Genomic DNA, 26,597 nt, shown 5'->3' on the forward strand with positions numbered 1-26,597 from the left:
TGGAGGGCCACAGAAAACACACAGCACCTCTGTCACTGTTGTTTATTACGTTCTGTGAAGTGTTTTTGTAGGCAGATCATAGATTGTTTTATTTATTTTGTCTACCACTCCGAAATTCTGAATGGGGAGTGGCCTATAAATATTATAAATAAATAAATCATATCTGTGTAACAAATTTATTGCTATTTAACTATGAAGATCTGAGTGCAAACACATACACACCACACTTTCTCACAACTTTCACAAAGCTATAATTTCCAGGATGCCTTCCAAAACGTCATGGTAATAAAGCTGAGATTTGTAGCTCCAGTTCAGATATAATAGGAAACCAAGGTTTCGCACTATGTGAACAAGCTTTGGCAAGCCTCAGGTTTGCCCACTCTGCCCTGCCTTCTCTTTCTCATCTGCAAGGCCGAGGTTGGAGGCTCCCCGGGGATGTCTGAAGCTCGGAGAACTGAGTTTAAATTCTAAGTTCTGGTCACCGCACCTCAAAGAGACGTAGAGCTAGAAAAGGGCAACCCAAATGAACAACAGGCTGGAGGAAGCCCCCAATGATGAAAAGTTACAGCACTGGGGGCTATTTAACTTAGAAAAAAGTCAACTAAGGGGAAACATGTTAGAGGTATATAAAATTATGTACGATGTGGAGAGAGTGATCTCATAATACTGGAACCCAGGGACATGCTAAATCAATGGTTACTAGTCGTGATGGCTATATGGTACCTCCAGTTCCAGAGGCAGTATGCCTATGTATACCCGTTGCTGGGGAACAGAAGCAGGAGGGTGTTGTTGCACTCATGTCCTACTTGTGAGCTTCCTATGGGAACAGATGCTAAACCAGACCGGCCTTTGGCCTAACGTGACATGTCTCTTCTTAAGTCCTTTTGTTAGTTAATTAACCAAGATCCAAGCTTGGATGTAACAGAGTGTTGTGGTGGTTTAAAGATCAGAAGTGAAAGCTTCCATAGGAGAGGGTGAGCGTGGCCATGAGAGAAAGGCTCACTGCAAATGCATTCACTTAGAGGATAACAACGGTTTCCATTATGTAGGAACCAGCCTGTAGCTTTGCTGTTGGCCTAGGACAGCTTCAGACATACTTATCACCTGTGCAGTCACAGGTGTTCATATAAACCAGTCTTCCCCAACCTACTGCCCTCCAGATGGTTTTGACTTTAGCACACATCGGCCCCAGCTAACATGGCCGATGGTCAGGAATCCTGGGAGTTGCAGTTGGCAGGTTGGAGAAGGCTGGGATAAGGAGTGAGTATACAAAGTCAGGTCAAAAATGTGATTGCCAGCAATGTCTTCAAACATAGCATGCCCATGAAGAGGATCTGCTGCTTTGGAGGCAGAAAGTGCCGAGACGTGACAGCCAGATATGGGTTAGGGACAGCTTTGCCACCTGCATTAGCACCTAATAGCTTTACAGAGGTGGCCATTCTTTCTCCTTTCTAGCAACCCCGACCTACGGAGAACAGAGCCCATAATAGAAAACCCCTTACAGAGGACAAGCAGTGGCAGCTCTTCCAGCTCAAGCACCCCCAGCTCACAGCCCAGTTCGCAGGCGGGCTCGCAACCTGGATCCCAAGCTGGTTCGAGTGAACGTAATCGAGCCAGAGGTGAGACTCCCCGCTTTTCTTTTCTTTCGTTTTTGTGTTCTGCTAAATGCAACGTTCTGCCCATTGGACTGTCATCTGGATTGTCATCTGAACCTTTGTAAAACAAAAAGTAATTTGCATTCCTAGCTCTCTATCCCTAGCACTGAAAACGAAATTCTCCATTCCTGCTTTGAAACTCTGATGATTTGCACATTGCATGATGTACCGGCCACTAGAGCGGAGTTTCTGCTGCTCAGGCCCTGGGCAGAGAGGCAGGGCTGAAAGGCCCTTCTCGGAATAGATGTTTCTGGGCCAAATATACCTTCCCCAAGGTATAGTGCCAAGGCCTAAAGCAGGACCCTGGACCTGCCACTGCACAGTCTTTTAGGGCAAACCCACCCACTATCTGCCTTGTTTCTTGGATTAATTAAGCCCTAGTTCAAACTGAGGCAGGAAAGCCTTTAAAACTCCTTCCTACAAAATATCCACTCCAAGTAAAAATCCACCATGTCATGGACCAGCATTCTACCCTAGTCTTCTCCCCAACTTGTTTATTTTTTATATGAGGGGCATTTTTTATTTATTTTTAAAAGTGTATTCCGTCCTGGGAACCCCTCCTGTAGTGCGAAGTGGTACAGCACAGCTACAGGCTAGCTTAAACAAACTATGTTTAAACTGCAAAGAAAAATGGCAGTGGTGTATGAGTTGAGAGAAACTGGGACTTCCTGAACAGCAGCTTATATATCTATAGAGAGGTCTACCACATTTTTTGAGATCTATTTGCATAAAGGGTTCTAAAGAAAGAGGGATTTAGAGTGTATTTTGAAGCAGATGGAGAGAGAATGGGCTTCTCTAAAGCAGAGCTTTTCTCTTTTTTCTCTTTGTTGTGATCTCTGGGGTAGGAAAATCTTTAATCCCATTTGCTCCTGCTTTGCTCTTTGCCCAGGAAATGCCAAGCCTGAAGGATCACCCATCCTCCCTCATGAGCCAGCTAAGATAAAACAGGAAGACGGCAAGGACATGACGCGACCGAGCAGACCTGCTGTGAGTCTAAAATGTGTTTTGTGATAACCAACAGCAGCTAACTGAGTTTTTCCTTGGGCAACAATCTCACCACAACTTTAGGAACAAGGAAAAAGAGTCAAGTGCTGTTGTTCGTCCCATCCCTGTCCGTCCGTCCCCCCGCTCCCAGTTTAGACTAGCATGTAGGAAAAGACTGCAGAAGACAGGACTGTTCAGAGAAATTATGGTTCGAGGTTGCTGCATGCTGCAGCCCAGTAAAAAATGTCAGTGCAGAAATGAGTGAAAGTGTGTTTCATATCATTGATTGAGGCTATTTGTATGAAATCATACTTTCAATGGAATGAGTACATTCAAAGTTACTCATGCAGTTAAATGCTTTGTAGAATTTCATCAGTATACTCGGGTAATTCACTGTCACAAAGTTAATCCTGAGGGAAGCCTAGCTCCCAAATTTGGGGTCTGCCCTCTAAAACCAGTCATATAGAGGAGGCACAACATGATGCCCAGCTACCAACTGGCACTGTAATCTAGAAACACAGGGTAGTCGTTCTTGGGTTTATCTAGTGCCACCCAGAACTGGCATCTAAAAGGACAAGGATGGTGTTTGGTGCTGTTAGGAGGTCATTGGTTTTATAGAAACAAGCAAGAAACTAGACAATTTATCGCTGCTTCACCTGAGACAAAAACGTGTTGCCCAATTGAAATAGACAGCAGATAGCAAAAGTGTGTTCCAGGGAAACAGCACCAAGCCGAGAAGAGTGCCCATTCACATTCAGGAATCCTATGTCTAGGCAGGAAAGTCATGGGTGAGATTCAGCGGTCAGAAAACAATAGCAGCAGGAAAACTGAAGCCATTGCAACATAATAGTGAAGTAAAAAAGGCTTCTAGTTAATCAGTGTCCTAGTTTCCAACCAAAAGCAGCAGGGAGAGTCACCAGAATGTTTTCCTTTGAAATCAACCTAGTATGGTGATCCAGGTAGCTGCCTCACATGCCCTTCAGGGTGTATGCACTAGCTTGGTGGTGGATTTGAACAACTCTTCGTTATATTAGAGGTTTCACCAAGGCATACAACAAACTCATCCAGTGTTTCTTCCTGGTTTAATTTTGTGTTTCACATATTGTATTTCTATACTGCCATAGGGCACAGGAGGAATTTCCACTGAGTCTCTTCTGAATATGTATTTGCTGTTTTGTTGATGTTTTTTTTTTCTTTACACTTCACAGCACTGAGCTAACAATTTTGATTTTATTTCTAACCTGCTTGCCTTTCCTCTGGCATTTTCCTGTCCTGATCTGTTTCCTCTGATGCTGATTAAACTTCCCTTACTCCCAGAGCTATAAGAAAGCAATAGATGAGGTTAGTGATACCTTTTCTCAGTTGGTCATGCCTTTGCAGGGGTGACTAGTTGGCGCTTAACATCAAGCCATATTTTCTTGGTTGCTGACATTCAAAAAGCTGGTATTGCAATCACGATTCCAGATGAAAAGGTTTTATGTAGATACAGGAAGCTCCTCCGGGAAAGAAAGGGTGGGGTAGAGTGGAGATGGAAAACCTTTGTTTTACCCCATTTGGCTCTATACAATCCACTTGCAGACTGCTTACATTTAGCCCATTGGAAGAGTAACTCTGCATCTGTGCAAGCTGAATTCATGTGTTGCAAATGAAGGAGTAAATATCTGAGATTATGGAGAAAATTGTTCAAGCAATTGTACAACATTCCTGCCTGGAAAAGGACACCGAATATATTCACCAAATTAAGAAACTCTAATGGCCTTTGTTAAGATTAGGTTTGGGGTCATTAAATACTATGTTACACACAGAACGTTGTCTCTAGCTTTTCAGGTTACAGCATCCACATTTTAAGTTGTTACAGCTGCATTAAAAATGCTGGACATTGGTAAACCAAACCAGTATCAAACTAAATGTTGCATGCAGATCTGCCTAATTTCACCTCAAAAGCCCCCTTTTAAAAAGCAAAAGCCACTTCCAGAGGAGCAATTAGGATGGGAGTATGGAGGGGATTACTTTTCCCTAGCAGCATTTCCTTCAGTGGGATTCCAAATGTGTGTTTTCCCTCTGAGATCATATTTTGATTCCAGGATGCATGCTGTTCAGCCTTCATATACGGTCTGAACAGGAATTCATCATCACTGTAACACGGAGCTAGTTTTATTAATTTATGTTGTTTTGGACCAGGTCCTTCATTGCACCGAATTAGAATGAGCTGCAGCAGATGATGATGATGATGATGATGATGATGATGATGATGATGATGATTTATTGCATTTATATCCCGCCTTTTTTTTTCCAAGGAACCCAAGGCAGTGTACATAATCATCATCCTCCGCTCCATTTTATCCTCACAACAACATCCCTGTGAGTCTGTGGGCTGAGAGTCTGTGACTGGCCCAAAGTCACCCAGTGAGCTTCCATAGCCGAGTGGGGACTAGAACCCAGATCTCCCAACTCCCAGTCCAACACTTTAGCCACTACACCACACTGGTTCTCTTTACACAACTTTGGATTCATCCATCAGTATACAGCAGTGCAACTGTAAAGCAAGTAGCAAGTTGTATGATTCCCTCAGTTGTGGCTCTTAATGGAAAATATCTGTTCTTACCAACTTCCATCTGAGTGGCGTATGTCAAAAGAAGAGGAGGCTCATATTACTGCTGTCCATGCACACTGAGTTCAGCATACATAGGTTTTTAGCCCACCTCTGTAACTGTACATAATAGAGCATTTGTAGTGGTGCACTGAAAGCGGACACATGATAAGCAGAAGCTTCTACATGATCAGGAATCCTGCTTTACAGGAATCCTGTAAACCGCCCAGAGAGCCCTGGCTATGGGAGCGGTATATAAGTTTAATAAATAAATAAATAAATAAATTATCAGGACTTCCAATCACACAGAGGCTTCTAACTGCGTTCAGCTAAACACAGTAGAAACCTTTTGCAGATCTTCCTACTCAACACAGGAAGGTCTTTAGAAAAGCCCATGTGCCTGGGGACATTGGGTGCAGGGCTTGCATGTGCCTTCCTGCACCCCCTCCTCACACACAGTTTTAGCCCCCACATGTGCAGGTGAATGCCGTTATAGGGCTTGTATGTGGAACAAGTTGTGTTTGAATTGAATACAGGGCCTTTTTTATTGTGTGCACGCTGTGTGCATGTACTTCAGGAAACTTCAAGTGGCTCTTGGCACTCCCTATGCAAACACATAGTACACATATGCATGTGGAGGTGGGGGGAAGACATGTATACTCCTGAGATGTTATAGGGTACATGATGCATACCCATTAATTCTTTAATGTGTGTGAAAGATTCCTAAGAGTCAGTGCACACAAACAAGCAGCCACCTGCCATTCATCTGGAGCAACTCACCATATGGAGAAATATCTTTCCATCACAAACCCACACTAGTGAACAGCTTGCCTCCTGTATGAAAATACCCACCATGGGGATTGCTTCAAAGCCACTAACATGTGGCAGCTATTGATTCAAGAATATTATTTCAGACAAATGCAATAGATCCTCAGAGCTTCATCTTGTGGCTTTTCTAACAGTATTAGACTTTGTAGAGGGGTTTTCATATAGCTCTGTCTACCTATTACTCAACTTTCAAATAGGTTCCTTTCAATCCTGTGGCTTTCAGATAACCATACAAGGTTTAGGCCTGGCCTCCCTTTAATGAGCAGGGATTGGCAACATCAGCCATGCTCCCTTCAGATTCTTTAAATTTGATGTGAAATGGACGAAAAAACCCATGTATACTTTAAAAATGCTCACATTGCAGTTGTGTGCCCTGCCCTTTAAGGAGCATAAGAAGAGTTAAGGCCAACTAGCTGCCACAGAACACCATACATATTCACAGATATATAAATAGGGCTTGAGTCTAATCTTTACACAGAAAGGGAGCATGTTGAAAACCCACCTTTTCCTCTGCCTTACCACACTACGCACTGCTTGAAGCAGTTTTCTCTGCCTGGCTACAGCTAGACCTAAGGTTTATCCTGGGATCATCCAGGGTTCGCCCCTGCCTGAGCACTGGATCCCCTGTGTGTCACCTACATGAACAGGTTTGACCCCTGGACGATCCAGGGATAAACCTTAGGTCTAGCTATGGCCCCTGTGAACCTGGTTAGGAGAAAATTGCTTAAAGCCACGGAGTTCAATGGCGTAAGATGGGGGAGTGGATCATTTTCTGCTTTCCTCTTCCACAGTTTCCATCTGTGTAAAACCCAGCCACTCTACTCTGAATGGTCTCCTATGTAACAAGTCTCCTTCTGTGAAAAGAGTAGGCACTCTGATCTCAGCAGGCTGGACATGTGTATAAAATACATGTCCTCTCTGTTACACCTAGTTGGGCCCGTAGTATTACATTTTAGATACGTTAAGGGGCCATGCATGATCTTCAAAATATTTCCATATTCATTCACTGATTCTGTTACTGGTAACAAATCATGGGGGTGGGAGGGAATACATTGTTCATGATGCTTTCAGGCAACCAACTAATTTGGATATTTCAAGACTTGTTTATAAATTGTACCAGTAGGGATATATTCCCTACCTGTAGATAAGCTTCTAACCAAAAATAAAGTGGCTCTTCTTTATCCCATTTGTAGGTGGTGGCTACATCTTAGTTTAGCTTCAATGTGGGAAGTGGGTTGCAGTAAGTTCATCTTTAAAGCTGAATCTTCTCTTTCTTTCTACCCATTTCCAGTGCTGCTCTTTTTCCTCGTTTGTCTCATCAAATCTTTCCCTTGACAAAATTAAAGTCTTGGGGCCAAGTTGGACGTGATGTGGCAAATTCATTATCCAATTTCAAAATTCTCAGCTGATTCGCAAAATAGAAAGAAATTCTAATACCAGCTGATCATGGCTGGCCAACCTGCTGCACAGATGTCACTGGTGTTATGGGCAATTAGATTTTGTGACTCTTTCAAACAGGAGCTGGAGTGTCTGTGGGCCTGGCTGTGGATAGAGTTGGGCCTGCACCTTTGCCTGCTCCCCAACCCAGCACAAAGCTATAGAGGCAAAGTCATTCCAGTTCAGAGAGGCTGCCTACGTACTATAGTGCACTGTTCCTTTGGAATAAATTTGTGGCACACTTGCCAAAAAAGCCAGTGCAGTTGAGCCATCAACCAGCCAAGTTAGAATTCTGACTCATTCTAGATAAATGCTCCAGCTTAACACATTTTGCTGTTCAGTCCCTTTGTATGGACTGAGTCCTCTAACCCAAGTTAGCCAGCAAGCCTCAGTGCTATTCCCCCACCAAGCCGTCACGTGCTACCTGTGAGAGGAGGATTTCTGCTCTTTTCTGAGTCCTAGGGAAACTGGGAAGCAACAGATAAGACTACCCCATGTAAAGGACAAGAAGAATCCTCCTCTTATGTGATGGGCCACCTTCTTGCCCTTCCTTCTGTCTGGGAGGGACAGAGAAGTGGACTTCCCTCCCTCATGCGGACCAATTTGGATTTCCTTGCCTGCCTGCCTGCCTGCCTGATTCAAATGAGCCATGTGTGGGAAGGGAGAGTGGAGTGCTCCAGAGTGAGCAGAATTCCTTCTTCTACCCACTGTAGTCTGTGTGGCTTTTCTACTCCCAGGGAGTTGGGAGGAGATTCGGGAGGCTAGCAGTTAGTAGAAGAAAGGTACTCCTCAGAGTGTCAAAGTGAGGTATATTTAGAAAAATGTGGCACAGCCCTCCCTGAGTGTTTAGGCACTCAAATAAAAAAATGAAATGCACCTAAAAGATCAAGAAAACATTCACCCTAGTTTTCTCCTTAGTTTTCTACATGCAGTGTAGAACATGTATTTAAACATGTAATCTATCAATAATTCTGAACTCGTAGTGTCAGAGGAAGGCCATTCCACAAAGCCATTTTGAACATATTAATCTGCTCTCATTCCACATGATACCAAATACTGAAATGTACTTTGTACTATTATTTTCATATGCTACTGGAAGTTTAGAAGCTTAAGAAATTAGCTATTCAGGCCCATATAGAAACTCTCTGCCTCTTACTTTAATAATTTGTGAGCAGTAATAGTGAAGCTATACTTTCTTTATCCAAACTATAATAGTTTTAAAATTGTAGCTGAGGATGTACAAGTCCATTTTTCACAATCCTATTTTTCAAATTAGGGGTGTTGTGGAGATAACTGATTTAAAAGAGGCGCAATGTACTGCTCTAGGTAATTAGAAACAATCCAACCAGAATGAATGAGTCACCAATTACTGGACTTTGAAGTGTGTATTCATGCTGCCTGAATCTTAATTGGGCTTTCTTTTCATTTTAGGAGCAAAAAAACCCAAGCAATTAAACCAAAGGATTTGGCAGTAATGAAAATATTTTCCTGTATTTGGCCAGGTGTTAATCATAAAGTTTCTCGGTAGTGGAAACAAATCCTTACAAGCAGTAGTCTTAAAAAGGAACTAAACAGAATAGAGGACATTCTAATTAATTAAATTATTATTATTATTGTTATTATTATTATTATTTGGAGGGTAGAAGCAAATATTAGACACTTATCTGTGATTACAGTCCTTGAACAGCCAGTAGTCAGCAGTGTTTGGATTCGATCTGGTACGTTGCTTTTATTCACAACCTCCTCCCAATAGCTTTTCAGTAGAGAAAAGAAAAGAATATGTCTTTAGAAATAAATTTTCCTAATTAACAAATATTAAAAAGTTGAGAATGGCAAACAAAGAAAGAGCAAGTATAGCAGAAAGACGTCACTGGATTCTTGGATTCTTGCTGCTCAAAGTTACCAAAAAACTAGAATTATTACTTGGTAGTTTTGTTGAATATAGGGCTCTGCATCCTTAACATACAAATAATGTAAGGACAGTTTCTCGTGTTACAATTTCAAGACATGGAAGAACTCACATGAGAAATCTCTATTCTTAAAAAGATCCAAAGCAGTCCCAGAGTTTCTGGTACTGTGGGCAGCTCCTATCTTCACACATTCTTCTCCCTAAAGAACTCACACTGACAGGCAGTTGTTTTCTCCTATTTTCTCAGACAACAGAATGGTTCTCTTGTTCTCCTGTGGTGATGGTAGATACCTGGGGATGTTCAGCAGCAGCATTTTGGGATGCTACAGGGTCAGTTCATGAATCAGATGCCTTATTTGCTCTAGGTATTAATCAGACATACATAATTTTCAGCAGTATAGAGGTCTTCATATCATGAAGGTATTGTTAGGGCTTTGCTAAACGAGGGGTTAGTCCGGGCTGATACCTGGGATCGTCCCTGAACGTCCAGATGATGCACAGGGGATCCCAGGTTTAGGCAGGGGTCAACCCTCCCTTGCCCCGGGGTAATGGGCTCCACTTGTAGCCCAGTATTTCTGCAGTTCCGGGCTGAGCCTGGGACCGCGGAAGGTCTAGCCCGTTCCATGGCTTTTCCTTGCTACGTTTACTCGCACGTAGCTGGGAGAAGCCACGCACGGGGCAGGGGGAGAGATCACGGCCGGGGGGGTGGAGATTGCAGCCGGGGGGGAGATCGGGGCCAGGGGGGAGCAGGGAAACCTTTTTTTAAAAAACAACACCTTACCTTTGTTGATCATGCGCTCCTGCACACCCGGCCCTTTAAAACTGGAAAAAAAATGGCGGATGCAACGGGGCTTTCCTTTAGCCCATCGCGTCTGACTTATGGACTGGGGCGCAACAACCCGCGCTAGCTGCAGCGCAGGCTCGCCCCTTCCCCCGACCGGACTTTCAGGTAGGTCTAGCAAAGGCCTTAATTAGCTAATACATTTGCACTCCTTTTCGGTGCAGGAGTGACTCATAGAAATCCTCTCCCCTCTCTTGAAATTATACCATGAGGCTTGAGCTAAGCACATTTCCAACCCACCATAGTGCATTGTGTGTTGATTCAGCACATCCAAACTTTGGAAGCTGTGTGTCAGCTGTGTTGATCTGTCCCCCAGCCGATCATCCTTGCTTCTTCTTGCAGACAACTTGAGGGAATCATGGAATCATGGTGTAGTGGCATAATCCACATGGGAAAGATTACATAAAACCATGCATCATAATATTTTCTCTTTTTGTAAGTCCTCCTTCCTGATCTTCGGGCTTTGATGCTCAGGCAGCAAACTAAGAATGCTGGGAGTTCCCTTTTGGCCACAATATGCACTACATCTTTGCAAAGACAATAAACTGATAATCATGGTCTTGCTATACAGAACAAAACTGCCATGCTTTTAAAGCCATAAGTGTGTGTGTGAAAAGGCTTATCATCTCTGATAAGACCGCACTACAAAAGACTCTAATTAGGTGAAACTTAGGGCAATTTAAGTGCCAATAAGGCATTTGGTTTAATCTATGCGGAATTAGAATTAAATTATCTTGGTACGCCTTTCAGTTAGATATCGTTGTTGTTCTTTGTGGTCTCTGTGCATCACACATATGGGCTCTGCATCTATGTTCTGTAGCTGAGGAGTTTTGGCAGGAGACCTTCCCCCACTGTTCCAGTGCACATGTCATTAGTGGGTTCCTGCTTATTCCCTCAGTACTCTTTTGACCGCCATTGTGGTAGCCTCATGAGGGAGCTTCTCTGTGTTCAGTTTATCTGAATGCATTTTTGGCACTATATATATTCATTTTCAATTATTAATTAATTGATTTATCAGTTAAAGACCAAGTGATTAACTGTTTAGAAAAAAAATCAACTGCTTAACAGCTCTAATATTTACCCATCTCCCTATTTATGATCAAAGTATTGCCGTATTGCTGTAAAGTTTACGGTACTGCCGTAAAGTTTAAGAAAAAGACCACAGCGTTACACAATCTGAACTAATTCGAAAGATGCCATTGACCTTGATGATTTATGGATAGTGAAATCTTTATGGCACAGATCTTAATAATGGCAATTAAAGTGTTCTTTGTGTTTAATTATCAATCCAGGGCTACATTGGGACTGGATCCCTTGGTTTTAGCTCACTTTTATGATGGACAAGTATTTCTTTTTAGGGTCTGGTAAAGGTCATTTTTAGGATCATTTTCCTCTTCAACTCTTCATGGTAAATTGGGGACATTGTAGAATGCAGCAAAGAGGGAATATGGCCATAAGAACAGAACAAAACAAAATGTGGAAATTAGCTTTCTTTTTCAATGAGTTTCTTTCTCCCTAACCCTTTATCTCTGACCAAATGCACTGATGGCTCCCTCGGTCACTAATATAGGGAGAAATGGTAAGACTGACTATTGCAATTGCTTTGTTCATCTTGTGCATGCCTTATGCAATAAACTTTTCTAACCCATTCTAATTAGAGCTCTCATGCTTCTTATTTTTTGTCCTACTGCTTCCCCCTGCATTGCTATAAAAGCATGTAAGATTACAAGAAATCTATTTGTTCTACATGGTGCTTGTAGTGCCTTTTGTCTTGAAATTACACTGTTGATCTATAAATGTGAAGTCAATGTCATAGTAAACTGAAAACTCTTTGTGTTGGCTTCCGTTTTAAGTTTCCTAGTTGTTTTCCCTTTCCACCTGTAGCTTTCAGAATATCTGCATTTATTGTAGTTATTGTGTTTCCCTGTGCAGGGTATGCGTACATTCATGTAGGTCTTGGGAAGTTCATTTGTACTCTACACTTACTGGAGCTGAAGAGGTCCTTTGTGACATTATTTCTCACATTTTGTGCGTACATCATGTTTTATATATCGTTCTTAGTTGCCATATGTTTAGACCTTTGTCAGCAGTAGCTAGAGTTAATTCACTAAAGGCAAAAGAGCATCTTCCGGGGATAGCTACCTCTTGAACAATGTGGAGAGGAATGGCAACTAGCTGAGAATAAGATGTCAGATAGTAAAACCTGCAGAAGCTTTACATGCACACATATCTTTAGTGACTTCTCATCCTTTTAGGCTGAGAGTGGAACCAGAATTCGCACAAAACCATTTCCTGTTGCAGAAGGTTTAGATGCCTACTCTGAAAATTATGGAATATCTTGAACCACTTTGCTCTTAAAAAATGAAAATCTTACCTTGGGGGTTTAGGGGTTTTTTTTAAGAGCAAAGTTCCAATTATTATAATTTTTAGGGAGGGGGGATCTTAAATAGACACAAAAGTGTCAAAGACTGACAAGTGTCTGTTAAGATATCGTCCTCCTGATAATTTCACATGGATCTGTTGCCCATTCAATAAGCCCTTGCCTTATACACATTATACACCCACTCTCCCATGAATTTAATCCTTTTTTTTTAACAAAGCCGAGCCAAACCAGTTTGGGACCATGGGGGGTTGGGGAAAGAGGACTATAGCCCTTTCTTCTGCCTGGAATTCCAATCCAAATTGGATGTGTGTACCCTACTATTTGCAATAGGAGGAAAGCTCCCCTAGGGGACAATAGGAGCTCTTCTTCCACTGCAAATAGAAAGTGAGGGAAGGTCAACCCATATCAAGATTATGGTGGGGAGAAAGGATAAGCTCTTCTTCCCCCTACACACACACACTGTGGTCCTGATGCAATTTGGAGAGCCCTGAACCTGCTTTGTTAAAAAAAAAACAACAACAAGCCACTCAAGTGCAAAAGGCATGAATGTTTAGTTTAGTCCCCAGTCTATTCCATACAGACACCACACCCCCAACTTCCATTTTTTAGCAGAATGTAACAAGCAATTTAGTAATTGTATTTTGAATTTGTGTAATTCATTCTAATTTCAGAATGTTTTAGTTTTTTGTAGTTTAGTTTGCTTGGGATCAGCAAAGTTGCTGCTATACATATACCAGCCTTCAGCTCATGCCCTAGAACAAATAAGAAACAGCCAGTTTAGTTTTTACCACCTCACACATACATCCATGGAAACATATAAACACACATTTAGCACCTTGTGTGACTTAGGCTATCATGAAAAAAAGAAAGAAATCCATACCCTGTCCTGCATGCTATCGATGTGGATCATGAAAAGAAAACTCACTAAATGAAGGTCCTACTCACAGGGTGAGCTGTACTAAATAAGTTGTAGTTAATGGTTAGGATGGCGTGAGTGGGAAAGAAAGTCACCAAAGGGATGTTAGTTCCCATGGCAAGTATAACATCCCAGCTAGCTGAAATACCATGATCCAAAGCCCTAAGTACTTGGAAATGATCTCCTAGTAATGTTAATGTCATTCAGTTCCAGTTAAATGTATTTAGGTTATAGGTGTACAGGTGTGAAGCTTCATTGAGATTCGTGGAACTTCCAAATGCGTGCCTTTAGGATGGAATAATACCCTCCAAAGATCACATGGTTTTCAAGTTTACTATGATGATGACTGAAGTCCATGTTTTTAACAAGTATAACCGAGTTGTGTCTGTACATATAAGACTACAAACAGATATGTACACACACCTATGCGGTCAGACAAAGTTAGCAGGTTGGCTGTTGAGTTTTCAACAAGCATAAAGCCAATTTTTGTTTAACGAAAGCTACATGCGGTGTTGTCTTATATTTGTTCTATGTTTGTAAGAATACTATAAATTTATACTTTTTTGTTGCTTGTGCTCTGCAGTATAGCTTTCAGTCAGATGTGTGTCGCATTTTTCCCCTGCTGCTTTTATATGAAATTCACGTTGGTCTCCGTGTTTTCCCTTCTTCTCCAGGATCTGACTGCCTTAGCAAAAGAACTGAGGGAGCTACGCATTGAAGAAACCAACCGGCCTTTGAAGAAAGTTACCGATTACTCGTCCTCCAGTGAGGAGTCTGAAAGCAGTGAAGAGGAGGAGGAGGATGGGGAGAGTGAAACGCAAGATGGGACCGTGCCTGTCAGTGACATTCCAAGGCTTATGTAAGGCACATTTTTGTGAAGTTAAATCCATGATAATTACACCGTGCCTTTGGAGCTGTGGGTGGAACCACACACTATGTGCGACAATAGGGTTGCCACTAGAAAGAGCATCCCCCCATGTCAAGTCCCTCCCCATAATGTGTTGGATCACTTATCCCATGCCATCACGCTATCCTGGTGTGTGTTTCTCTGCTCTTGCTCCGCATCAACTGGCGGAAGTAGGGAAATGTGCAGTATGACGGACAGAGCAAGCCATTTCTGATCTCTGTCAATTTCCCATGTGTTCATTCCTAAAACCATTCCACCTTGTTTCTGCAATAATCTGCAAGTCTTCTTTGAAAAACTGCACCATTTTTTTTTATTTCCCCACAAAATACTCTTTTTTTTTTCATTTTACCCTGGAATATGTACGCATTTATCCTGAAATATGCAGTTTATATGGATTTTGTTCCTTTTTTGGAGCTTAGAACTATATTGCATTTATCATTCATTGTATGAAGAATGAAAGATAAGTTCATTCCGATCCATATATTGGTCTGAGAAGTAGGAATCTGGTTGGTTTTCTTAAAAATGCAGACTGAATGAAATCCTTGAGCATTCCTACTCACAGCACAGGATAAGTGACCCACAGCTTTACTGAGAAGAGGGAAAACCTCAACACAGGGATGGCATTTTTGGTAGCAGACCCACGTTGCAGGCAGCAGGCAGTTTTGTGCTGCAACTACAGTGTGTGTGTGTGTGCGCACGCGCGTGTGTGTGTGTGCTTGGGGAAACAGTTTAATGCAGTTGGGTTCTATGGGGCTGTTGCTTCTTTGACTTGAACCATACTGATAGGATCAGGAATCCCAAGCCAACCCAACTTGCCAGCAACTGGCTTGGGGTTTCTAAGATTTATAGTCCAACACATCTGGAGGGCAGCAGGTTGGGGAAGACTGGGCTAGAAGAGCATGATGTATAAGCTGGTGCCCAAAGCAGGATCCTCTAGTTGCTTTTTTCTTAATCTCCTGCTTGTGAGCATCCCAGATATTCTAGATAGCTAATGTAGAAAACAGGGCACTGGCCTTTATAGACTCTTAGGCCACAGCTAGACCTAAGGTTTATCCTGGGATCATCCAGGGTTCGCCCCTGCCTGAGCACTGGATCCCCTGTGTGTCACCTAGATGAACAGGTTTGACCCCTGGATGATCCAGGGATAAACCTTAGGTCTAGCTATGGCCTTAGTCTGATCCCGCAGGTTATTGTTTTGTTTTGTTTTGAATGTTCTGGCAAAAACAGAATTCTGCATACAGGAATTCTCTATGGATGAACCCAGCTACTTCACATCACTGAGAGCCATACGCACAGAGAAAAAGTTACTCCACACTAAAGATGTTTCCACTGTTTTCCTTGTCCCCAAGTACGGCTCTCAGTTAGGACCCCGAGTCTGCTTGGGCACCTGCTGAGCTCCACATTCCAGCAAGAGACCCTTGACCATGCTGTGCGCCGTACCAGCAGCCCCTACATTATCACTGGCCCACTCTTTCTGGCCCCAAAGGGGTGAGCCAGTGAACAGCAACAGCAGTGAAGAGGAGGAAGAGTTGCAATCATCTGCTTCTTCAGTGGCCTTTGTCTGGTGAGAAAGGGGATGTTTGCAATAAAAGGAGGAACAGATGATGGCAGTGGCAGTGAAGAGGAGAAGGAGGCCTACTGAAGCTGTCCTGACCAAAAAAAACACCTTCTCACAAAAAATATTTTGAGCCAGGACTACGGGGTAGCAAACCTGAGTTTGTGACTGAATGTGATTTTCATAGACGAGCTACAGCCAGTCTTCACTGAGTGTACCTGTATAATACATGCTGGTTTCCAATAACCTGTTTGTTTCATTCTCACATTACAGTGTCTACTTACAGATCTTAGGAGTAGACCTCAAAAGCTCGGTGTGTGAAACAGGCCTGAGAGCTAGGAAACACTGGGATTTTGTGGGCTTCATTTTGCAGCCAATGTTTTTAATATTTGTTAATGAAATTCACAACCGAATGCTATTTTATTATACCATTTTAACAGTCCCTCAGTGTTCTGATGACTGACACAATATTGTTGAAACAACAGTATATCTGGGCCATTATTAGAACATTATCTAATCTAGATTTCTAAAAACCTTATCTAGGTCATTCTCTGCCTTTGGGCATAAATGTGCAGCTGCTTCTGCTTCTGCTGATTATTATTATTATATCTCCTTCTCGCTTGTGGTGGTTTTTCTAGACAGATATGATGGGCTTTGTCAAGTCATGCTGTCTTTTACAGATTCAGGAATTTCCTGACAACTGTGCATATTTTAAGTATGACTGCTTTCTGGATGTTGGTGTAGATGTATTTTGGTAGGTCCAAGTTCTGAAGGTTTTCTGTATAACTTTTTCATGTGATGCCGGTGACTGATGTGACTAAGGGAATAATTGTGACCTTTTCCTGTTGCCATAGTTCTTTGACTTCTATTATTATTATTATTATTATTATTATTATTATTATTATTATTATTATTATTATTTTGGCCATCCAGATATATATGGGTAAAGTCTGGGCAGCTATTTTCTTTATATTTTGCTTAATGTGATTAAAAATATGGCATGTTGTAATTTCACATTGCGCCGTGGGCTGTGTGCACTGAAGCTATGTACCTGTGAGGTCTGTGTATTATCTTTCTAATTTGCTATTTTCAGATATTGCTGAAATATTTGCATAGTTAAACTATGGAATTCACTACCACAAGATGTAGTGATGGCCGCCAACTGGGATGGGATGGGTATAAAAGCAGATTAGACAAATTCATGGAGGAAAAGGTTATCAATGGCTACTACTCATGATGGTGATATATTTACCATCATTGGGGACAGTATGCCTATGTGCAACAGTTACTGGAGAACAAAAGCAGGAGGGTGCTATTGTTGGACTTATGGCCATCCCATAGACAGTTGATTGGCCACTGTGTGAATAGAGTGCTGGACTAGTTGGGCCTTGAGTCTAATCCAGCATGGCTCTTCTTCTCTTCCTAAGAATAGTTGCCATAAGAATGCTATTGAAAACTACCTCCTGTAGTAGAGCAGCTTAGCAAAAAAATCGTGCATATTGTGATACAAGTGTGAAATTTGGTATGGTGGCATTTATGACCCTGTAGATTAAAATGAGATATAGGGGCATCTTGGGAAATCATCGTAACGGCCGCCATCTTGGAAAATGGCAGCCAAAATCCTGTTTTCGCACAATAACTCTATTATTTGTAATCTCACAGAAAAGATGTGTCAATACAAAATTAAAGAGCATAAAATTTGCTACAAAAAAGTCATTAACAATCTTTTCATAGGAGCAACCCTCGTCGAGATATAAAGGTTTTATTCCTACCCATTTGTCTGAGAAGTCAACAAGATGCACTATCTCACCCTCGTTCCAGTCTTGCACGTTGTGTTGCAAGCCTGAAACTTTCAGAGGTCACATTTTACACATTTTTCAACATTATCAAAATAAAGGAAAACCGATCTTCCGCAGAGGCAAACAGGTGGAATTTCGCATTGGTGGACTATCAGGACAATGGCTTAAGGGGGGGGGATTTAAAATCCTTAAAAAATCAAGGGATGAACTGATCTGATTCAAGCTTGGCATACCCAAAGCCCTACTTAAAAGCTCTCAGGGTCCCAAGTTTAATCTGTTTATCTTTAAAAATAAGGGAGCTGTGGGCAAGGAGGTGGTAGGATTGGAGCAGCAAAAGTATGTTACACTGGCTCAGCCCCTTGGTTTGAAAGACGTGGAGGAGGAGAACCGCCCCACCCTCCCCTTTCATCAGCAAGCTCTCCCTTACAGCACATGCCCCCAGCAAAGGAAAAAGCAGGAGGGCAGAACTACACAGAGGCTTCAGGGTGCATTAAATTCACTTGGGGAAAATAATCCAGACTTTCCCCATTCTAGGAAAAGACAGAAAAGGCTGATATCTCATTTTAATCTACATTGTCATAAATGCTACCATACCAAATTTCACACTTGTATCACAATGTGCACAAAATTGTCGTTAAGCCGCTCTACTACTATGGCAAGTATTGCCTGCTTGGGACTTTCTCATGCAATAGGAGTATCCCTAACCCGGCCTCATATTTCCACCTCCTGTTAGATGTAAGAGGAAATTCATGCAGAAAGTTTTGGTATTAGTTTTTCGTGGGGAGAAAGGCATGTCTTTAGCTGTATTGCACACATTCAAATAGCACATTGAATATTTAAAAATGTTACCTGACATAGGGGAATAGCTGTTAGTGGCATCTCTCTGGAATGATAATGTGGGCTCTGGTCTTTAGGGTGGAACCAGATGTGATATGGATCTCAAGGTTGACATTAAAATAGCCACTGTCCAATTCTCCTTTCCCCATCATGTTTAATGAGGAGAATACATTAAGTGAGATGGTCAGATTTGCATTTTCCCACCCCCACTTGACATTACTAGATGCTGTTAGGAAGGGGCAGGGCAAATGTCACGTCCTGCATTTCCCTCTTCAGTATGGGGAGAGAAGGGGCAAGTGGATGCAGGGTTGCCATTGCGGGCCATAAACATGCATCATGTTTATTTGTGTCCTTAGTCAAAGGAAGATGAGGATGAAAGATATCAAGATTTTAGTGTAAGAGAAAGGATTCAATAACTTCATGTCTTGGATTTTTATGTATGTTGGCATTAATCTTTAAAGAACAATAATTTCACTGTGGTCATTTGGTCTACTGTCCAGTTATACCCACTTATCATGGGGAATCAACACCTGGCCCAAAATGATACTTTTCCTTCCCCCCCCCCTTATTTTAGCTCTGTAAACACCCACTGGTTCTATTTTGCAGACCAACAGGAATTTCGGGAAACAACGAGGCCTACAACCTAGGAATGGTGTCAAGCCATGGTCTCGAGCCATCCCATACCGATACATTTAGCAATATTTCAAGAGAAGGGACTTTAATGATAAGGGAGGTAAGTGGGTGTTAACTATTTTCCATGGAACATCTTTGAGTGGTTTTGTCTTTCTAAGCTATGAATAATAATTACATTGTGTATTCTGAGCACAAAGTGATTGATGAAGCTATGCTTGTTAGTGGTTGATTAATATAATTATAACATCTAAACAAAAGAGGCGTCTCCAAACTGTAAACAGCAGTGAATGCTGTAGGACACTGCAAGGTTGTTCCTGGATTCTCATACTCTTTCACCCTGGCTTAAAACAAGAAAAAACTCCTAATCTGAAGGACTTGCACAAGATTTACACCGTAGGAAGTGAGTCTGAAACCTGGCCCATACACCTCTGCACTAATTTCCTTCTAAGCCATCTGCTGAAGATTCTCAGTTGCTTTAGTTTAATTGTAGCTCTTTATATGAATACCCTAATTGCAATGTCTTGGGAGACAAGAAAGAAAGAATCCTGTAAAGTCAACCCAAGGGCCAATGCATGTGTGGGATACTTTTTGTTTTAAGGATTTGTGTAATTTTGCATATTAATGTGGGAAAACCGTCACACTGAATACATGAATACATTTGAATGAAATCTCTAGTGAACTTGAAAAAGAGGCAAAGCCATAATACTTTGTGGATGCCATTACCTACATTTTAAAACTCTCACCACCAAGGATACCTTCCCTAACCCTTTGCAGACCAAAATCAAAGAGCCATGAAATGAAAAGCCCCCTCCTGCAGAGGTAACACTACTATCCTTCAGTGCTTTGCTAGTGGTGGCCATTTGCAACTGTGCCATGTTATAGAAGAGGGGGTAGGCTAGCCAAGTTGCTGGAGAAAAACCTTACTATGACAGGAGGTTACATTTAGGAAAGACTTATTAAGAAAGGGATGGGGAATCACAGATTACATTCCCTCTAGGAAAATCTGGTATGAGACACATGCCAGCAGTGAAGGCAAGGTGGGCAGAGACAGCTTACCGTGGGTAAATTTATCCGCAGGGGTTACTGCATTGGCTTGCCATGGGTTATGCAAACCCAGGCAGCAGGAGCTGTTTGAGGGTAGACAACCCTCAAATGACATTTGGCTTGTTTTACAGTTATTTGAAGGTTGTGTCACCCTCAACCCCGCTGCTTGTGTTCGCAACCCATGGAAAGCTGGGTGCCCACAGGTGCCATGCAAAAATGTCACCTGTGTGTGCCCAGCACAATGAAAAATGCCCCACGGATAAATTAACCCATGGTGGGTTGTCATGTAATGCAAACCAGTTCATTCACAAACTCTTTGTCTCACATACACCCCATCCATCTGTTTTCACACACACATGCCTCAATTCCGTTCTTTTCCTCCTCCCTTCTCTCTGTTTCTTCCCCCTCCTCTCCCTCTCCTTTCATCCCCACCTGCCCTCCCCTCCCCTCTGAAAATCATGCCCCACCCCATTTCATGCAGGAATTAATCTTAAAAGAAAAGGTTCCATTCAGGCAAATAGAATCTTTCCCCCCACCCTAAGCCTAATCCTCGCGTGGGCCAGATCCAAAGGTGCCATGTTTTGCATCTGGCCCATAGGCCAGAGATCTCCCACCTGTTTTAAGAAAACAAAAGGAGAAAGGTAACCACCACTCATTCCCCCAAAACAAGTTTTTGTTGATTGGTAATTCAGAATGACACAAGGAAGAACCGCCCAGGGAGGGGGGAGCAAGCTTCAAGTGGGAAGGAAACAAGACTCTGGTCCTGCTCGTGTGGTTATGAAATATATGATCCAAGTGGTAAGTATGGAAAGGAGGTCTCCCATGGGACTAACATAAAATGTGAACTGGTCCCTAGTGGTACGGGAAAAGTGAAGAGAGCACTTCATTGTCTTGGGGAGAAAAATTATGTGCAAAAGTAGATTTGTGCCTTATTAATGCACAACTCGTTTGCAAAAGGCTCTGAATGTGACATTAAGCCTGAGACACCTTAAGAATCATGCTGTGATGAGTGCCATAGAAGATATTTGCATTTCCTTTTTGTTTGTTTTTAGTTTTTTTACATAAATCATTCTTTGCCACCTGATTAGATTGAGAGTTTAAGAAATGTGGCAGATGCTGCTTATGCAGCCTGGGGTAATCTCTTTCGGGTACATTACCCTGCTTGGGCCTTTCCTTAATAAGTGACACATTAGACATAAACAGCAGGTTGCTGCAGCTGTAACATGCTGCTGACAATTTCTGCCAGGCTTGTAATTCAGCAAAAGAAGCATCAGTGGTGATTTTTTGCAATCGAGACAAGTCCGTCTGTTTTGTTAGTTGCCTGTAGAGACAAGAGAGAACAAAGTGAGGTTGTTTTTTGCTGGATTATGTAGCCTTTCCCCAGTTGCAGACGGAAGAGGCTTTTCTGCTTTTTGCAGAGGCATATAACCCTCATTGATGCTAATGTGAGCTTTGCGTGCCTGTCAGGACAAAGAGAGATCTATTAATCCGTGCTGGGGGAGAAGCCGAGGTTGTCCACTGTTGTCTTGAATCACATAAACTTATTGTAGCCAGTTTGAAAAGGACACAGGGTGGAAAAGTGAGCACTGGCATAAAGTTCTACAAACTGGGACATGAACACATAAGACATTCTGCCACTTGATAGCTGTGCCAAAAGGTATCGGCTGTGCTTTTACGTCAGCGTATCGGTTTGTGAGGAAATGGCACCTGCCCTAGGCACAACCTAGAAAGGGGCACAAAATGGACATCACCAAAGGTCATGTAACATCTTGATTGTTATTAAAATAATGCTGAACTCTATATAATGTTTTATTTTCATTTTGGAATAGTTACACATATTTTCAAGTTGATAACTGAAAAGCCAGATATCAGCTTCCTCTGAGGCTTAGTAAGAGCATCAGGCCAGCAATCTGGCAGCCTTACAGCTTCTAATTGCCTGCAATTGAGAGCATGTTACTAATGCACATTCAGCCAGTGGGCTGGTTTAGACATAATGATCCTAGCTTAATAAACCAGGATCAAGTTTATCAGACCTGTGCTTTTATTTATTTATTTATTTATTTATTTATTTATTTATTTATTTATTACATTTTTATACCGCCCAATAGCCGAAGCTTTCATCCTCTCACATGCTGTTTTTGGTACTTGTCCCATTATTTTTTTAAAGCTACGATTTTCTGTTATGTCTGGAATGAGAAATTGTGGTTTGATGGTCCAACAACAAACTACAGTTTCCCATTTCAGACATGATGTGTAACAAGTTTAAGAAAGTCATAATACAAGTGTAGAAGCCTGCACATGACAGGAGGTGGAAGCATGCAGGCACAACTTTAATTGGTTCACTGAATACTTGGAAGGCAGGATCAAATCTGACATGCTATTCTCTCTAAATTTACCAGCCACTCACCAAAGGGACAATTGCATGGGCAACACTTCTCAGGGTGGGGGGACGGACATAAAATTGGGAGCTAGCTAGCCCCAACATAGAAAAGTTAGGTTATGGCACTAAGAGGTAGCCCCCAGCCTGCCTCTTGGATCAATTTACACATGCGATGCAACACATGTGCTTTTCCCTTTGCAGATAGAAAGTTAGATGCCAGGTACAAAGGTTCAGCCTTGCATTCTTCCTGATTTTCTATGTATAGGAGGTCTTTTTCCTTCAAGGGGAGCATTCACCCATGAATTAGTACAGTCCAGGACAGCTTTTCTGCTTGATTTGGCTGCATGTATAAACTCACCCTAAGCCATGAGCAGGTAACAGTGTGGTAACAAGCAGTATGTAGGAATTACTACAAATATCCCTTGACAATGAGGTTCATCAGATGAGCGTTGTATCACACCCTCACTACTGCCCACTTACGGATGAGTGCATGTCCTTTAGATACAACGTCCACCTCTTGCACGCCTCCTGCTCCTTCCGCTCGCTTTTCCATCACAAAATAGACCCCTTTTAATCCGACTCTTTTTTAAAACGGAGTATGCCGCAATCTCCTGCTATGTGCAGAAAAAGCAGTGTGATTAAAACGGCCTCTGAATGGGCCGTGTGGTCTTGGTTTACTTCCTCTTTCCCCTCCGGGCAGAAGAGGAAGTAATGAGGGGAAAATGCGGGAACGGAGAAGCAACGGTAAGGAAACATGATTTCCCCCCATTTGGGGCAAAGGGCTAGAATTGTAAATCTGGTATTCCTAGGATCTGGTATATTAGGATTAGGAGACTGAAGAATGTATGAAAGGAGCCTCAGGGCCTGAATGCAGATGTGTTTTCTACCCTAGCTCTATTGCTGTTTTCACATGTGGCAATTAAACCAGTTTTGTATTTCCCTGTAAATTGAATGAAAAAACCTATGTGGATAAAATATGTAGTCAGCTTAAGAAAACGGCCTCTCTTCTATGTGCTGTACTACATTAACAGTATTCAGAAGTGACACAGTCCAATAAAGTCTGGCTTTAGTTCTAGAGAGCCCATGAAAGCCAGTGATCTAATTCGTTCTTACTGATATCCATACCAAAATTGCCATGGAGAAACAGAAAGCCAGCCAGCCACCATCACATATCTTGAAATGAGGATTTTCACCCAATGACGCTGGCATCTCAAGGCATCTTCACAGGCAAGGCATAAACCAGCTTTTCCTTAAAAAAGATCTGTGGCCCATTTCAGAGATGCAATAGATCCCTCACAGTTGCCCATGGGAGCTGCCAATGAGTTTGTGGTGTGGACAAGAATCACACAGAACCAATGTGGGCAACTTGTGGCCCTCCAGATGTTTTGGTCCACAGCTCTCATCAGCCTTATCGGCATAGCCAATGATACGGCACAATGAGATTTGTAAGCCAAAATATCTGGTGGGCTGCAAGTTGCCCACCCATGACATAGAGGCTATATGCATGTGACAACCGTGGTAATGTTATATGATAGGAACATAGGAAGCTGCGTTCCACTGAGTCAGACCCTTGGCCCATCTATTGTTGGCACTGACTGGCAGCAGCAGCTCTCCAAGGTTTCAGGCAGGAGTTTTTCCCGCCCTACCTGGAGATTAAACCTAAGAACTTCCGCATGCAAAGTAGGTCCTCTTCCATTATGACATGGCTACTACTGTGAGGGAGGAAATCATGGTGACTGAGTGGACAGCAATTGCATCGCAGTTCCAGGATTATACAGTCGGCTTCTCCATGCTGTGGTTGGCAGCCGCCCAACATTCCCACAGGTGTTTTTTACACGGGGTCCTGCAAAATACCTGATTCGAATAGAAAACCTGTGTTGATTCAGTTGTAATATGATTATTGTGTCACACATTTCATAGCATTCACAGTTGGTATAAATAGTACAGAAATGTCCCAAATGTGCTTTTAGCCTCATAGCATTAAAAATAATAATAACTGGTCTTTTTCGGTGTTTGAATGAGCACAGAGCCCCTGGCTTCTGAATTTGCTCTTTGTTGCACTCTCTCTTGATTCCATCAGGGTAAATATGTTGCTGGTTGCTGAGTTTGCCTGTTGATGAGACGGCCAATTCAGGTGCTGGTGTCTGCGCTTGGTTTGGTCCGTGGGTTAATATGGGATCTCTGTTTTGTTTTGTTTCCCTTCTCTTTTCATTATAACTTGTGTCTTTGCAGACGGCTGGGGACAAAAAGCGCTCTGGCCATGCAGCCAGCAATGGCTTTGCTGGCCACGTCAATCTTCCAGATTTGGTACAACAAAGCCACTCACCTGCGGGCACGCCGACCGAGGGCCTGGGGCGAGTCTCCACACATGGGCAAGAGATGGACTCCGTGGCAGAAGTAGGTCGCAGGGTTCTCCTTGGATAAATATGTTCTCTTTTCCCTCCCTTCAATTTTGCTTTGTTTAAGTGCCAACATCCTGCTATAAAGAGGAGCTGTTGGTGGGTTTTGTTTCTCCTCTTCTCAGCTTGCATTCTCTAATTATCATTGTAAGCAGAGTTGCATTTCTCTAATAATCCATCTGTTGTTGGACACGTTTAGATATAACCTTTACCATGAATGGTAGCCACAAAACTCTGACATGCAGCAGGAAGCACATCATAGAAAACACCCCAATTAGTGCTTGGGTTCAACTGGTCTCAACTGGTCTCAATAACGGGCTCAAGTTAAAGGAAGCCAGATTCCGGCTGGACATCAGGAAAAACTTCCTAACTGTTAGAGCAGTGCGACGGTGGAATCAGTTACCTAGGGAGGTTGTGGGCTCTCCCACACTAGAGGCCTTCAAGAGGCAGCTGGACAACCATCTGTCAGGGATGCTTTAGGATGGATTCCTGCATTGAGCAGGGGGTTGGACTCGATGGCCTTGTAGGCCCCTTCCAACTCTGCTATTCTATGATTCTATGATTCTATGGTCAAGTTAGTGCGCTCGGACTAGCATCCCTCAATATGGGGATCAGCAGAGTTGTCAGCATGAGGCAGCATAATAATTGAAGAAAGCCAAAATCTGGAAGGCATCCTCATGCACAATTCCCATCAATATCCTATTGACCGGGCTGTAGTATGCCACAGTTCCACTACAGTACAGAATCCTGCTTCCTGAGCATTATGCTTTTATTTTTATTTTATTATTTAAAGCAAGTTCTTTTAAGCCCTTATTGTTGTTAAGAAATGGATTCACAGACATTCTCAAAAGCAGGTGAGTAAAACCTGCTGAGCTCCCAGAAGCCAAAAGACTAATTCAATAAGCTTTCCAGGTCAAGGCAGAGTTTCAGTGCCCTGAATAACTCCTTGCCACTCCCCTTGTCTAGCAGAAGCAGAAGAAATTCGTAAAGTAAGTGAAATGATGCAAATTTGCACAATTTATACAGGCCTGTTTGTGGAATGGTTATTGGGTTTTTATGCCACCAGATTTTGGAAGCCAGCACATCTGATTCTTAACATCTGGGAAGAGTTAGATATTCTGCTAAATGTTTGCTCCTCTACTCATTAGTCTAATCCTTTTCTCACTCTGCTAAGAGATAGTGTTGTCTTTTTCTGGAAACCCAAGTGGCGGCCTCATAGGAGTATGTGTACCTTAAAGAGAAGCAGTTGCTTTCATGAAGCTGGTTATCTTCTTACAGCCGACAGGCTAGGCAATTATCCAGTGTGACAGCTGCCTGGCTCTGGTTTTCAACCTGGATTGCAGACTTGGTTCTGGACCTGCAGTGGCTTTTCAAATAAGTCCCAGGAAAAGGCATAAACTAGCAATGATGGAAGGTGTTTGTTTTCCCTCCTGGCTTCTTCCTATTATTACAGCCCCAAATAGAGGTCATAAATATAACGTGCCTCGGGTAAATAGTGTG

The 26,597-nt window shown here is 42.4% G+C and overlaps 1 protein-coding gene across 4 annotated transcripts in view; it reads left to right on the top strand.

Annotated features, from left to right (window-relative positions):
• TNIK (TRAF2 and NCK interacting kinase) overlaps positions 1-26,597 on the top strand; it is a 343,273-nt gene that overhangs the window by 297,787 nt on the left and 18,889 nt on the right. For all 4 annotated transcript variants that reach the window (XM_063131980.1, XM_063131983.1, XM_063131982.1 and 1 more), the window contains 5 exons: positions 1,456-1,619; positions 2,545-2,642; positions 14,218-14,402; positions 19,248-19,374; positions 24,931-25,095. In XM_063131980.1, the coding sequence (XP_062988050.1) occupies positions 1,456-1,619; positions 2,545-2,642; positions 14,218-14,402; positions 19,248-19,374; positions 24,931-25,095 (739 nt within the window). The remainder of the gene's footprint in view (positions 1-1,455; positions 1,620-2,544; positions 2,643-14,217; positions 14,403-19,247; positions 19,375-24,930; positions 25,096-26,597) is intronic.

This window comes from Elgaria multicarinata, chromosome 8 (genome assembly GCF_023053635.1).
Source record: "Elgaria multicarinata webbii isolate HBS135686 ecotype San Diego chromosome 8, rElgMul1.1.pri, whole genome shotgun sequence".
Taxonomy (NCBI): Eukaryota; Metazoa; Chordata; class Lepidosauria; order Squamata; family Anguidae; genus Elgaria; species Elgaria multicarinata.